A 16,131-nucleotide genomic window follows, 5' to 3' on the forward strand; every position below is an offset into this window, starting at 1 on the left:
CGTTTAAAAAAAATTATTCTTTGAGGTGAAATTTTAAAATAGCAACTCTGGAAGCTATAATTCATATGAAATAAAACTCACACCTTTAAAGTACAAATTTGGTAGTTTTTAGTATATTCACAGAGTTTTGCAGTCATTACCATTATTTAATTTTGGAACAATTTCTTCACCCCGGAAAGAAACCCATACCCATTAGCAGCCATTCCATGCTTAAGCCACTGTGAATATGCTGCTGTGAACATGAGTGTACAAATATGTCTTTGAGACCCTGCTTTCAATTATTTTGGGTATATACTCAGAATTGGAATTGCTGGGCCATATGGTATTCTATTTCAATTTTTTATGGAACCTCCATACTATTTTCTACAATGAATGTATAATTTTACATTCCTAACAACAGTACACAAGGGTTCCATTTTCTCCATCTCCTCACCAAAAATTATTTTCTGGTTTTTGGTAGTAGTCATCCTAACAGGTAGGAATCCCCAGCTTCTTTTAAATTTTATTTGTCCAATTCTTTTTTGTTCCGGCTGGTACCTTGATTCAGGTACTTTCATAGAGATCTCTATACCCTAATGCAGTAACCTTCAAACGTTTCAGCCCCCCATTAAATAGACTTTTGAGAATTATCTCCATAGAGGGGATAATATATTTTGAAGTTTACATCTAAGTATTCTTATAATAAGTATAGTTACGAAGGATGTAATTTCCATCATGTTGTAAAAATTCCACTTAAAAATAAACCTTTTATCATATAGCCTTTAATAATTAAACAATCCCTGCTGATTATTCTTAACAAATGCCCTGAGGAGAGAGCTTTTCCCAATGGCTGAGCTCTGACGCAAGTCAAATTAAGACAAACCCTGTGAACAGGGCTTTTCCAGAGACCTGTGAGCGGTTTAATGATGACACTTCTGTGGCTATGGGGCTTTTGGTGAGCTCCACATTGGTTCTGCCCCCTAAAGCTGTTAGGCTGCTGGTTTTCAAAGCTGAGGAATGAGGGATAGAAAGTTAAAACACCACAAAGCTTGCCGTTCTGAGATTCAAGTGTTTTTCTGGAATAAACACACCTTGGATTATTGCTTGTAAACTTTTGATTATTTTCCAGATTTCTCAAAAGGTTGATTTTTGACCATTTTTGCCAGTATTCTCATTGCTTTTATAGAGGAGTGGATCTTTGCCCATCATTACTTCACTGTTTCAGAAGTACTTCAAGATTAACTCTTAGAACAGCAGGTAACTTGCGCTTCCCAAGTTCCTAGTTATCTTGGGTTTCTAGCATTCTTTTTGTCTCCTTGCTTCTTGACCAAGAACTTTATCAGTAACATAGTTTACTCTGTAACACATTACTTTTATAGCAACTAGGTTCTAGGTATTATTCATTCAACAAGCATTTGTCAGAAGTATCCCCTCTTCCTGAGGGGAGAGTCAAGACAGATAGATAGACAGATAGATAGATAGTTTGTTTCCTAATTCCTAATGACCATTTGATTACTTATTTAATATTTTAAAGAAAAGAAAAGTGAATTTCATTTAGAAGTCAATTCACTTTTGCTTTCTGGCTTCCTTATTTCATATACGAGTTAACTTTAAAAAATGTAACGAGGTGAACCCCTCCATTTTTACTATCCAGTTGTAGGTGAAGTCAGCTATGAAATACAAAAAAATATTATCAAAATAATAATGGAATGACAGTTTATTTATCTGCAAGCTTTGGGAAATGAGGATAGTACATCTGTGAATTTCCCAATAGTGAGTGATGTTACTTTTGGAAAAGTGCTTGATTCTTTCCTTTTATTTATTGATTTTCAAAGTAGTGGTTTGGTTCCCTAACATCCTCCAAAAAGTGAAAAATAAAATTTTGTTTATCACTATAAACAAGTGCATTTATATACATTGGGTGTGTTCTAGTCCATACACTAGAAACAAATGCATTTATATACACATTGGATGTGTGCCAGTCCACAGCAATTACTACCCTTATTGATGACCACATGTGCAGACGGTCCCATCTTCAGCTGTGGGAGATGATTCCAGCTAGTTCCTGAGTCCTTTTGATATGACCCTGGTAGTCTTTGATAATTCCTTGCTTCCTAGAAGAGTGAGATTTAGAGGCTCATGTAAATTTCTTGACCCATATCTAGAATTAGACATTTTGACAAGGAACCCTAGGGGTTTTTTTAATTGTGTTAAAATATACAGAACCTAAAATTTACCATCTTAAGCATTTTTAAGTGTGCAGTTCAGCGATGTTAAGTCACATTGCTGTACAGCCATCACCACCACCCATCCTCTGAAACTGTATGCTTATTAAACAATAACTACTCATTCTCCCTCTTCCTCACTGCTGGTGATCATTATTCCACTTTCTGTCTTTATGATTTTGACAACTCTAAATACCTCGTATGAGTGGAATCATACAGTATTTGTCTTTTGTGACTGGCTTATTTCACTGAGCATAATGTCCTCAAGGTTCACCCATGTTATATAGCAAATGCCAGATTTTTCCTTTTTAAGACTGAATAACATGCCATTGTATATATATACCACACTTTGCTTAGGAATTCTTCATATATTCTGAATACGGTCTGCCTTCATCATCTTCAGGTTCTGTTTCTGTGGATTCAACCAAATATGGATAGAAAATATTCAGAAGAAAATTCTGTAAAGTTCCAAAAAGTAAAACGAATTAGCTGTGTACCAGCAACTATTTACATTGTATTTACAACTAGTTACATAGCATATACATTGTATTAGGTATTATATGTAATCTAGAGTTTAAGCATACAGGAGTGGGATGTATGAAGGTTATAGTCAAATACTGTGCCATTTTATATAAGGGACTTGAGCTTCTTAGGATTCTGAGGATTCTGATACAGAGGGACAACTGTATCCTTGTTTAAAGCCTTTTTACTCTGGATAGTGTCTTTTAATACACAAAATTTATAATTTCTGAAGTTCAATGTCTATTTTTTCTTTTGTTACCTTTGCCTTTGGTATCATATGGAGAAAGCATTTCCAAACCCAATGTCCTGAAACTTTTGCCCTATGTTTTTGTCCAAGAATTTTATAGTTTTAAGTCTTACATTTCATCCTAGATCCGTTTTGAGTTCATATTTGTAATGGTGTTAAGTAAGGGCCCGACTTCATTAAGAAAAAAAATTTCATTATTTTTTTTTTTTTACATGCAGGAGTTTTTTATTGGTCACTTATATGCCAGGCATGAACATCGGCCCAAAAAAGTCACGTTTCCACTTAAAAGAGCCTGTTGTCTCTTCCCATAGTGTTTCTCCCCCAACTCTGCAGATCCACAATTACAGATGAAGTCAGCTTTACTTATTCTAGAGGCTCAGCTCCAGGAACAAGCTGGTATCCCTTAGTATCAGGCACTGTCAGTAAAACCCAGGGGGAACCAGGTCTTGAGACTCCAGTGTTCCATCACTGTCATGACGAGTCTTCACTCACCAGAAGTACCAACTTCAGTCACCCTGGACTCTCCATCTGGCACTGCAGTGGAACATTTCTGCTGGCCTCTGGAAATGTTTCAGTTTTAATAAGGGCCTCTGGCTATAGCTGAGAAATGACAGGTACAATAGCTGTCTTTTCCTGAAATGTTGCAGATCAGTTACAGTAAACAGAACAGCGACCATCAAGGAAAAATGTCACTCTGGGCTCCTTTTCAACCACAGTAGCTATGTGGAAGCAGCTGCAGCTTTGATAAGGGACAAAAGCATTTTATTTTTAAAAGCATATTGGCATGTGGTGCTAATTTTATATTTTTACTTCCCCATTGTATTAGATCAAACAAGTTGCCACTAAATGAAGGAATTACCCAGCACAATTCGTTGTCACATAATTCTTGGTGTAGTTACCAGTAACTGAAAAAGTGGATGGCTGTCCTGACCGGGCAACAAATCTCACAATTCACGTGGTTTCCAATTCTTTGTTTTCAACAAACTTGAAAGCTATCCTAACTGAACTGTCAGCTAACGATTGTTAGAAATCATTCTGATGATAGACCACTCCAGGATTACTTATTTCTGGCACGTGACTCGGTGGGAGTCACAGGGCTGAGCATCTTCACGCCTCCAGAGCCCTTCACTCCTGCCTCATTTATGTGAAAAGGCTTCTCAGTGCTGACATCACAACAATGAGAAACAGCAGAAGAACTGATGCTACCCTTGTTTCATTGAGCAGTAAACACTTTTAAACATTTTTCATTAAACTACAGATTTTTAAAATGTTTATTTTGGAAGGCTAATAATTATTTGTCAAGTTTTGTAACTTTGTTCCAATTATGATTTAATAATTGTAATGACAGTCTAGAAACTTTCTGCTGTAAAAATCTATTTTTATATATTGTACATTACTTGATTTATAAATGTGGTAAAATACACATAAAACTTACCGTCTTTGCCATTTTTTGAGTGTATAGTTTAGCAGTGTTAATTATTCACGTTGTTGTGCATTCAATCCAGAACTCTTTCCACCTTTCAAAACTAAAACTCTATATTCATTAGAAACAACTTAGAAATATTTTTAACAAAGAGAGCCTTGGGAAAAAATGTTTAACTTCAACTTATCTATTTTTGTTGTAGAGAAGACCAATAGGGTAATCAAACTTAAATTATTAGGATAAAATACCTGGATTAAATTCTCTTGGGGCAGTGTACTAGAAACAAGAGATCAAAGAGAAAAAGGAGCCTTGTTGAATTTCTGATTGTTATAAAAGAGCTTGTTCATTCTATTTAAAAATGCATCATGGTAGTATCAAATTACTATGGCATTTAGATTTCGTTGACTATATTTAAAAGATCATATGATAAAATATTTATTTTTAAATGAAATATTTATAGCATACTGGAAATTATATCCTTTGCAACTATTTATTTTTATTATAAACAATTTAGATGCCAACTTAAAAGCATATTATTCTTTTCATAGTGGTAGTTTTCCATAATTCTTTACGGGGTATGTGACACGTGAAGACTACTGCATTAGGGTCAGGCATCCCTATGAACATGCCTGAACCAACATCAAAGCAGCACTAAGATGTTCAGTGTCTCACTGTGGATGTGTTTCCTGTGGCAGAGCTCATAACAATAGTGACCACTGAGCTTCACTCCTTCACCTGTTATCCCACAATCAAACCCACAAAACACCCCACAGGGAGCTGCCCTACTCTGGGAGGTCGTCTCTTGTCTCTGTCACTGATTTTAGATGACGCTTCCTACTTCCTGAGGAAAGTTTTAAGAAAAACTTGCATTGTTATGCCAAGTCACAGAACTGTATCACAAAGTCCATCCTTCCCTCCCAGCACCCTGGTTACAGATGTAACATTTCTCCTTAAAAGGGCCCAAATCCACAGAGTAAAAGGCAACCTACAGAATGGGAGAAAGCATATGCAAATCACATATCTCATAAGGGATTTATAGCTACACACATACACATATGACAAGGGAAATAAGCCAGTTACAAAAAGACCACAATGTGTGTTTTCATTTACAGGAGGTACTTAGAGATGTCAGAATCACAGACAGAAAGCACAGTGGTGGTTTCCAGGGTCTTGGGATTGGGAATAGGGAGGCATTGCTTAATGGGCAGCGTTTCAGGTTTACCAGGTAAAGAGTTAAGGCAGGTGGATGGTGGTGATGGCTGCTCAGCAACGTGAAAGTACTTAATGCCCCTGACCTGTACACTTAAGACTGGTTAAGACGGCAAATTTTATGTACATTTTGCCACAATAAAAATTTTGGAAAAATGCTTTTATCATATCACATTTCACACCTCCGTCCAACTTTGGAATTCATTCAACATATGAAGCATATTCAACATATAGCTGGACTGACAAAGCCAGCCTCTTTATGAAACACAAATGGAACTTGCATTGTCAGGTAAAAGTCAGAATTCATTTTCACTTCAAATTCACATGTATTTTGAGGAAACTTATTAAAAGAACTAAGAAACAAATTAAGATGCATCTTAGATTAATTACCAAATGCAGTTAGGACCAAAACATTGCAGAACTAAGTTATTTAACGCATACTGTTTCTCATTACTTAAAATGTAGGATGTGGCATAAGTCTAGTTTGAGGTGTCCAGTGTCCCTTGGGTCAAACTGTGTCATGTTCAGTTGAGGGGAATATTCATCTAAGAATTATATTAAAAAGCCAAAAATACTCTTACTAGTTTCCTAAGACATAGGTAAACTTTTTATGTATTTAGTGAAAAGCCGTATAGTGACAAAAACTAAGTGCTCTGGACGTTAGCCTGTGTCAGATACGAGATGGGAAAGATGAAGGCTGACTGCTATTGAATAAACACTGGTGATATGATTGGATAACTGATGGAAAAAAAGCCGCATTAAACTTATGTTGTTGGTTTGATCTTTTGTGTCTTGGGAAGTTCTGTATCCCCAGGATGTAACCCCCGTGTGTAAGAGAGATGCTGCGGTGCTCACCGTGAGCTGCCGGGGGTGGTTCTTGGAGTAAGTACTGGGAAGGGCTTCTGGACTAATGCTTGTCTCTGAGTAACAGGGACTGGGACCCTGCCTCGAGGGGAGGCACCTCTGACAACCGCAGAGGAGGAGGAGCGGCCCCCTGGGCCCCAGCACGTGCGAGGCAGGTTTCAGGAGTTTTGATTAGTCACTAAAGATGGCTATTCCCAAGCAAGTCCATTGGATTGTCCCACTGCTGTGTGTCTTGGTTTTCTATTCCTGGGGCTGTGCAAGATGGCGAGGAGTTTGACTCCTCTTGCTTTTTAGAAGGGAAATGGGATCTGAGACACTGGTTCTCAGAGGTCTGTATAAGTTGAGGTCTGGAGACTGACCGATTCCCTTAAAATAAGTGGTTTTATGTGTTTGTTCCCCAGATCAGCAGCATCAGCTTCTCCAGGGAACAAGTTAAGAATGCAGATTCTTGGCTGCATTCTGGATTAGCCATCTAGAATTTAGGGCCTCTCTGGATGATTCTGACACCCCTGCAGATTTGAGAACCACTCACCCTTGTATGGTTTAAGTTGAATTGCCCTTGGCTGGTTGACATGACGTCCAGGTGACGTAACTACTAGCTTTGCGTAAACATTAGGTGTTTCACGTTTGTGTGTTTTAGAACCAGTGTTGCTAGTTTTCAGTATATAGAAGAGCAGAGTGTGTCCTGCCTGATGATAAAGGTGCCTAGTGCCAAGTGCAGAACAACAGCATGTCCTAAGCCAGAGCCCTCGGGCCAGACACGCAGCAGTGGTGTCCTCAGGCTGCTGGACGGTTGAGCCTGGTGTGAGGTCCTCTCTGGGCAGGTCCTCTAGAGGTCTGCAGGCAGCTCTGTGGGCATGTGAGCCAGGGCCAGGGGCCACCGAGGGAGAGGTGGGCCATGCCTGTTTTCCAGAGCAGGAGAGTGAATAGCGTCTATTTTGAAGAGAGACCTGCTCTGCTTTGTGGCCCATCCAGAACCCGTGCTCCCATCTCCCTGAAATTTGTGAAGCATCCTTGTCACCAAGGTCTTTCCTTCTTTTAATTTTGCTTCTACTTCCTAATCTTTTGAAGTGCATCCACCGGTCTTCTTTAAATGCAAATCATACCAAGTCATTTCCTTCCTTAAAAGTAAAATTGCCACAGGACGTTCCCAGTCCTTCCCAGTCACAAGAACTTTGCCCTCAGGAGAGAGTCCAGAAGTCGCAGCTGGCCCTGGCTTCCCCAGCACCTCTGAGTGCCTGACGCTGCCCTGGCGTTGCGCAGAGGCTGCTCCCCAGCCCGGATATCCGCGCCAGTCCCCAGACGAGGTGAGGGCCATCACACACTCCTGCTTCATCCCATCTGATACTTCCCATTAATTTTGACTTTGCTTTTTCCCCCAGAACCTGAGCTCCAGCCCCTGTCCTGTCCTCGGGACATGGGTCCATGCTGAGTGAGTTGTTCCCTCGTGTGCTCATGCAGGGTCCCTGAGGATAGGGACGCTGTTTGCTGCTGTGTCCCAGGCCTCCGGAGGCTCAGCAAACACGTCTTTGTTACGCAAACAAGCCATGCCTTATTTCTAGCTCCCTTTCCCTGCTGTTCATGTACCCCCTGTCTGTTGCATTGTAGTTTGGAGCTGAGTTCCGAAGGTTCTCCTTGGACCGTCAAAAGCCCGGGAAGTTTGAAGACTTCTACAAGCTGGTTGTGCACACGCACCACATCTCCAACACCGAGGTGGCCATCGGCTACGCAGACGTGCACGGTGACCTGCTGCCCATCAACAATGATGACAACTTCTGCAAGGCCGTGTCCAGCGCCAGCCCCCTGCTCAGGGTCTTCATCCAGAGACGAGGTACCCAGGGGCCGAGCCCCCTGCTCAGGGTCTTCATCCAGAGACGAGGTACCGGGGGCCGAGCCCCCTGCTCAGGGTCTTCATCCAGAGACGAGGTACCATGGGCCGAGCTGCTGCTTCTGCTCAGCAGTCACTTCAAAAACAAGCACAGTTTTCAGAACCACGCAGTTGTTTTCTAGCCGGTAGCGGGAGAGTAAAGAAATTAACATTCATTTGGTCAACACTAATTTCTTAGAAAGGCTTAACAATGTTTAAACTACACTTTCCACCTTAAATAGTTTGACTTATGAGTTTTAAATACTGAGGAAAAAATAATACCAATATTTTCAGTATTTTAACTGGAAACATTAGCCAGTAACCCAAGAATGAAATTCAAGTTTGTTAGTGTATGTTTTCCACTGTCTTTTTAGGGTTGGAAAAAAATGTTAGCTTTAGATTATAAGTGTGGTTAACTTTCAGCTCTGAAGGCCTAGCTTTGCTGTAAGTAACAACAATACCATTTCACGTGAAAATATGTCACCAACACAGTTTAGTGGCTGGAAGGGGGGGCACCCTGCTGTGGAGTCTGCGTGTCAGCTTTGTTTTCTGTCTCTAAGCTTGGGAGAACCTTAGCAATTCTAAAACATACTGAAGAAAAGAACCACTTGCAGGTGAGGCTTGGCATTTGGAAAAGGCATTTTATGATTGATGTGGCCCTGACTGTCCCCCTCCCGGAGTGAACCTCTGTGCCCACAGTGGCACCGACCACCTTGGGGAGCAGGCTGGCGGAGGGACACTTGCAAAGCTGCAGCACGCATACCACTGCCGTGCACCTTCATCGTGTTGGGCAGAGGGAGGTCAGCCTTGGTCTCTCGGGGAGTGGGCAGCTTCACAGAGACTGGAAGTGGCAGCGTGCTGGATAGAGGCCCCCAGATGTGGGAGCCCCAAGCCAGGCTTGGTAAGTGTGAGGAGGCAGGAGGCGGGGCATGGGGCCAGGTGCCTGGTTCTCGCGCCTTCCCCAGCCCTCCTTTGCGTGATGGTGTTCCCAAGGCACCCGCCAGTCAGGTTGTCCTGAGGTGGGGAGGCTGCGGACGCTGAGTGCTCGGCGGCCAGTGCTGTGAGCTGGCTGTTCCTGTCCTCTTGTTCGTGGTGATGGAGGGGGCTGCGTGGGGAGGGCACAGCAGGGACCCACTGACCTCCCTTCAGAGCAGTTCTCTGGCAGTAGATCAGAGAGCTTGCATCTGCAGCCCTCGCTGAGCCTGGTGTCCTGCTGGTGGTACTAAAATGTCAACACAGCTGTCACTTCCTCACAGTGGCCTGGGGGAGCTGGCTTTCACTTTCCTATGGAGTGGCCGGGGCATCGGGACCCTCCTCAGCCCCTGCACAGCCCCTGGCTCTGCCTCCCTGGTCTGCTGCCCTTCCCTCTGCTGTGGCCACACCTTCTGTCCTTGCTTGGAACGCATGCCCCTCACATCGTCCAGGTGCTCTTCACGTACCACCCTCAGGAAGGCCTCCCTGGTACACGTCCCCTTTGCCCATTCTCTAGCCCCTTTACTCTGCTCCCCTGGGCTGCTCTCAGGGCTGGCCTGTGGTCCAGAGCCCACAGCTCTGCCCTGGCCATCCCAGGTTGTGGTGTTTCCTCACAAGGTGCGGGAGCATGAGCCAGGCTGTGCAGCCCTGTGTGAGAGACAGGTGTGCACACAGGCTTCATCACTTGTCACCTGTCGTGCAGGAAGCCGGGCTCTGTTCCGCGGTGGAGCTGGAGCTGAAGGCACTGAAGCTGGCACTCTTTGCCCTTTAAGAGGCCAGCCCTAGTGACACTTGGCCCCCTGTGCTGTCGGTTCACTGAAGCCCAGGTGAGACAGGAAGCTGTGTGGATGGGCTAGCTTCCCCCAGCACTCAGTGGCTCCCAGGCTCAGCTTGCTGGCTTGGGCCCTGTATCATGTCTTCATTACTTACTTTTCTTCTTTCCCTTGGCCTCAGAGAAATAGCTCAGAGTTTAACTAGCTAGCTTAGGATGTCTAACCCTCTTGTGTTTTAAGTGTGAGCGTGTCACCTCCAGCCCCTGCCTTTCTCTGTTACATGGCAGCAAAGAGCTGATTTCAGATGCTGCCCTCAGCAGTTTCCCTCTGCTCTGTGACTGACTGAACCCCACTCTTGTCATCTGTAGAATGGGAGAGCCTACCTCAGGCTGTTGTCAGGCTTAGAGAGGAAAATGTTCCCAGCATTCACAGAGCCCATCACTGGGAAACTGGGGCTCTTGCCTCACTGTCCGCAATGGACTGTGGCTGTGAAGGCTGCATCAGAGGGAGAAGCAGGCGCAGTGGTGTTTCCGTGGAGCCATCCTGATGCCCTCCGTGCTCAGGACAGACTTGCTTACTGCGTGGACAGGGGTGCCATCCTGGGCGGGGCAGAGCTGAGGTGCCCCCAGGGGTGACACTGAAGTCCCACGTCCTTGTCCTACAACATAGGTTCGGAGCTGTTGGTCACGTAATGCCATTTTCATGACTTCTCCGTAGCCACACCCACCCTGTCATTTCTTTAATGATTTCCTGTGCTTGGATGTATATTTTAAGAGGAGACTGTCACTATCAAATGGAAACTCATTCTTCTCATAGATGTTGAGAGAAACCCACAGTGATGTTTAGGAAAATGATTTTGTTTGCCACTTACTATTCTCCTCCCCCAAAACCACACATAGACGTCACAATGAAACTACAGACCAACATCTCTGATGAGTACAGATGTAGAAACCCCTCACCGACACACTAAGGTATGGAAAACATGCTTCCACGGCAGAAAGTAGATGCAACACGCTGTGTCCATTAGGAGGAATGAGGTACTGAAGGAACCAGGCTGCAGGACGGGCGAACCTGGGGAGGGAGCCAGTTGGAAGAGGCCACTCAGCTGACCTCACTGTGAGCGATTCTGCATTTGTGCGCTCACTGCAGTTCACCGGTAACCCCAGGTCAGGGCCCAGAGCCCCCTCACCTCCACCAAGACCTGCTCAGGTCGGGCTGGCTGAGGCGGGGAAGGTGAGCCTGGCCTGCCTGTGTGGGCTCGCATGGTGAGCGGGGCGCTCTTCACCATCGCTTAGTGCCGCTCGCCCACATCCTTGCACTTTTTTAAAAGAACTATTAAAATACATATGACAGAATTTACCATCATAAACATTTTGAAGTGCACAGGTCAGCGGCATTAGGTACGTTCCCGTTGTGCAGCCGTCACCGCCATCCATTCCCATAACTGTTTTCATCTTGTAAGATTGAATCACTCTACCTTTTAAACCCCAATTCCTCATTTCCTCTCCCCCAGCCACCAGGAGCCACCATCCTACCTTCTGTCTCTATGGCTTTGACAACTCTTAAGTACCACGTGTAATAAGTCTCTCACTTTGCTGCTGAAGTCTGTATCCTAGTATTTTGTTGAATATTTTGCATCAATGCTCATAAGGAATTTTGGCCCGTATTTCTCTTTTCTTGTAGTGTCTTTGTCTGGCTTTGGTATCAGGGTTATGCTGGTCTCCTGGAAGAAGGTGGGAAGAGTTCCCTCTTCAATTTGGGGGAAAGTTTGAGAAGGATTGGTATTAATTCTTTAAATATTTGGTATAATTTACGAGTGAAGTCATCAGGACCAGGGCCTTTCTTTGTTGGGAGATTTTAAGATTTTCTTTTTCTTTTTATTTAGTCTTGGTAGGTTTTGTGTTTCTAAGAATTTGTCCACTTCAGCTCCATTACTTTTCAGCTCCAGAATATCTTTTCGGTTTCTTTTTAGATTTTCTGTATCTTTATTGATATTTCCATTTTGTTTATACTTCATTTTCTTGACTTTCTCCACATCTTTCTAAAATTCTTTGCACATTTTTAGGACTGTTTTTTTTTTAAGTCTTTGTCTAATATATCTGCCATTAAGTCTTTTTCAGGGACAGACTCTTTTGAATCATTTTTTTCCTTTTAATGGGCCATACCTGTCTGTTTCTTTGTATGCTTTGTGATTTTTTGTTGTTGTTGTTGAACACTGGACATTTGGAACTAATAACTTGGCAACTCTGAAAACCAGATTCTACCCCTTCCCCAGGGTTTGCTGTTATTGGTTATTTTTAAAAATTATTGTAGACTGTCTGTCAAGTATCAGCAAGAGGTGTAAAATTAATGACTTCTCGGGTCTCTTCTGACACTTTCCTGGGCATGTGCAGTCACTTTCTAATTTGTCCTTTATATGCAGTTCTTCAATGTTCTAGTTTTTAACGTCTGACTCATGAAAGGGGAAAAGAAGGGGGAAAGAGGGTATAGAAAGGCACTTCCACCTGTTTGGGAGGGGTCGGAGCAGTAGGGGGAAGTGTAGCAGCAGTGGGCACCTGCCCCTTTGGCTGCACCTCTGTGGTCAGAAGCCACAATCAGCATCAGAGCACAGACCCCTGATATTTGGAGGACAGGGTCCTTTCTGCCCCCCTGGTTCCTGCAGGCTGCTCCAGACCCACATGCACAGCCTCCTGCTATGCGGCTGGGGTGGGCGGGTAGCTGTCCCTGTGCTGAGACCCGACATGGACCAAAGTCGACTGTTCTTCCCCTGGAACCTGCAAGCCTGCAGCCGACCCCAGAGTTAGTTACAGCACAGATTCTGTCCGTGCAGTTGTTGTCTGGGTGGGGAGACGTCCCGGGTGCTGCCTGCTCTGCTGTCGTCCCTCTGTGTGCATGCATGCATATGCATGTATAATTTCACTGTTTAAAATTACCCCCAAGCATAGTGCCAGAGTGCTGTAGAGTTTCCCTAAGTGCAAGATGGATGTGATGTGCTTTACTTAGAAAATGCTCTTGGCCATGAGTTCAGTGTTAATGCATCAGTAATTTCTACGAAGTGAGGTGTCCTAATCAGAAACACATTAACACAAGTTTATGTATTGATTGGTGGATGAAAATGTTGTGATCAGAGGCTCACCCCTAATCGTATGTTTCCTGGAAGCTGTGGTTCGGTTTTCAATAATTCAGTGTCCATGGAGACTTTATAAAACATAGCTGCTTTGAATTAATTAGAATCAACTGTATGTGAAAAGTCCAGAATGGGCAAATCCATAGAGACAGAAAGTAAATTCATGAATGTGGGGGGAGGGAGGCTGGGAGGTACGGAGTTTCTTCACTGGACAATGGGGTATTCTGGAATCTGGTCATCGTGCTAGTTGCACAGTTCTGTAAATATACTAATAACCATTGAATTATACTCTTTAAATGGGTGAACTTTATAGTATGTAAATTATATCCCATTAAATCTGTTAAAAATGTTAAGTAGGAGATTCAGAACAGACTCTCATGTTCTGAGTCCTGGCCCTAAGTGAGGTCCTCTGGTCTTGTCTTCAGCCTTATTTCCAAAATTCCATCATCTTCAGTCTGTGTAAATGCTTTGACTTATTAATTAATTTGTTTGTCAAATGTAAAAAAAAGTCATTCCCTCCCCTGGTGTTAGGAACTTCTGTGCTTTGCTCAGTGGCCCCAGCTGTGAGCAGCGCATGGCGTCCTAGTGTGTTGGCCCCGAAACTCCAGACAGCACTCAGGACACCCGAGTTGGCTTCTGGTGCAGGAGGCGACTCTGTCCCATCCTTGAACTGATTAGAAATGTAAATGGCAGGCACGGTGACGTTAGCAGGACCTGCGACTCTGTTACCATGTCGTGTGTTACTTGTAGCTAGAGATCTTGAATATCATTTAACACAGTACAGACTGTTATTTAATGCATTAGTGGGAAAGCTCATGTGGTATTGTATCACACATTTGCCTTAGTATTTTGATCATAGTCTACAAAGTACTTTCTTTCTTTTGTAACCCATGTCTCTTACTTAATGCCTTGAAGAACGTTATTCTGAGGAGTTCCTGAGCATTACTGGATTGCTGAGAGTTCTTGGGGCTCAGGGTTAAGAACCACATTGTAGACAGTCTGCGTTTGGGAGCTCAGACAACAGGCCAGCAATGACTTGGATCTGATCCTCCTAGGACCCAGTCAGGGGATGTTTTCCTCACACATTACATGGCATTTCTGACCACATGCAGCAGAGGACCACGCCCTTGGCCTTCACACCTTCAGGCTTCTTTCCTTCTGCGTTTACTAGACTTCTTCACTCCTCTCGCCGGGGCTGCCAACTGTTACAAGTTGTGGGGGTTTCCCTTTGGGTGAATAACAGGCGTCATTATGCCTTTAAGTGAGAAGAACAACAGTGACCAGAATGAAGTAGTCACAGTCAGGGAACCTGGATCACAAGTCACTCTGTGCCCTGCCAGCTCCTTTCCTCTCCCAGGATGCAGGAATGCGGGGGATGCAGGCCCAAGTCAGGGGAATGCAGGGTGAGACCAGCAAAGACACTGAACTAAAAACTCTGCTTTTAGCAGAATACACAGGAAGTGCAGACACTCACTTGTCTCCACTTACCCATCAAATAAACCCTAACTAGGGGGTACTGGCATGCCCTCCACTCTTATCATTTAAGAGATGGGCCTTTAACCCCTCCCAGGTCCCAGCCTAGGACCAGAGGTGGAACCCTAGTGGAATTTCAGTTACTTTCTGTCCCTGGGGTAAGGGGCAGTTCAGAGTGTAGTAGGAGGCTTGATGAAGACTCGATTATACCAAAAGATTTCCAGCACAATTAGAGGACTCTCAACTATTTACTTTTAAAATAAACATAAATGTTGTTCATTTGCAGGTATCTGTCAACCACTCCTGCCATTCTAGCATTCTTCTGGGTTCCTAGAATGAGGGAGACATATTTGTAAACTTTTTAATTTTTCAGAAGTTGCATGACTGAGGCAGGGTAAGGAGGTGTAGGGGGTGTTTGCTGGTGATGTCACTTAAGTGAGTTGCCAGAAAAAGTAGTTAAGGGATGTTCTTCAAAGATAACGTATTGAATCATTGAGAATTTGGTTATAGGCATGGACAGAATCTTAAAGTATCAGACATATAAATTCTTATAATTGCTTTTCTTGGATTCTTCATTAGGTAGCAGGAGGTATGTTCGGTTTCTAAGTTCAGGATTCACTGCTTAGCAGGAAGCACTCAGTGTGTCTAACATTTTAAGCTGCCAAAACTGAATTTCTGTATTTCCCTCCCCATTTTATTCTCTTTCTTCAGATAATGTCCAAGGTTTTGAGGCTGTGTGTTGAGGGCAGTTTAAAGATACAGTTTTGCTGAATTAGCTTCATCTCTGTGCCCATGTTTACAGGAGCAGGCATAGAACCTGCAGTTAAACACCCCTCTGCTATGGGAACTTTTTCATGAGACGTTTGCTTTTTAAATTGCCACTGATTCCTGGAAGTTTGTGTGTTTGGAGATTTTCCTCTTTTCTTTCCAATTGTGAAAAAGAGCAAAACTCTCCCACTGCTCTACCGTGGGAGCATGCAGAAAACAAAATGCCTGAAGCCCGTGTTCCCCCCTGGAGTAGGAGTGGATGGGGAGAGAATGTGCTGATGCAGCTCATGAAGAAGCACACAAAGCGGAGCCGCCCACCACCCAGAAGAATCCGGGGGCTTGTCCTGGAGAGACTAGTCATCCCGTGTGGGCGCGGTCGGACAGCCAGGGCGCCCTGGACACAGCTCACCTCACCTGTCACCAGGCCTGCGCCTTCCCTCCATGAGCCTGGGGGAGGGGCGGGGCAGAGCGAGGGAGGATTTGTCCTCCATCCCACAGGACACCTCGCGTACAAACGGTGATGTTTACACAGATGGAACTGGATTCTGCTTCCACCCATTCAAGCCCACAGTGTGTTAATAGCTGGGACGTGTTTTAAAATCCTTCTTGTCAGTAACATACCCTATGTCGTGAAGCTCTTCATAAAACTTACGTTTAAAAGAAGAGTTTTTTCTGCTTATTA

At 43.8% G+C, this 16,131-nt stretch overlaps 1 protein-coding gene and 1 non-coding gene across 3 annotated transcripts in view; one reads left to right on the top strand and one right to left on the bottom strand.

Moving 5' to 3' along the window:
• The window catches only part of PARD6G (par-6 family cell polarity regulator gamma), a 57,718-nt gene that overhangs the window by 10,859 nt on the left and 30,728 nt on the right, over positions 1-16,131 (top strand). The window contains exon 2 of one of the 2 annotated variants that reach the window (XM_032470684.1): positions 8,078-8,348. In XM_032470684.1, coding sequence (XP_032326575.1) covers positions 8,078-8,348 — 271 coding nt within the window. The remainder of the gene's footprint in view (positions 1-8,077; positions 8,349-16,131) is intronic. The other variant, XM_032470685.1, reaches the window with a different exon arrangement.
• LOC116660690 lies at positions 3,595-3,729 on the bottom strand. Its single transcript, XR_004316306.1, has one exon. It is a non-coding gene; the product is annotated as a small nucleolar RNA SNORA16B/SNORA16A family (small nucleolar RNA).

The sequence above is a fragment of the Camelus ferus genome, chromosome 30 (assembly GCF_009834535.1).
Source record: "Camelus ferus isolate YT-003-E chromosome 30, BCGSAC_Cfer_1.0, whole genome shotgun sequence".
Taxonomy (NCBI): domain Eukaryota; kingdom Metazoa; phylum Chordata; class Mammalia; order Artiodactyla; family Camelidae; genus Camelus; species Camelus ferus.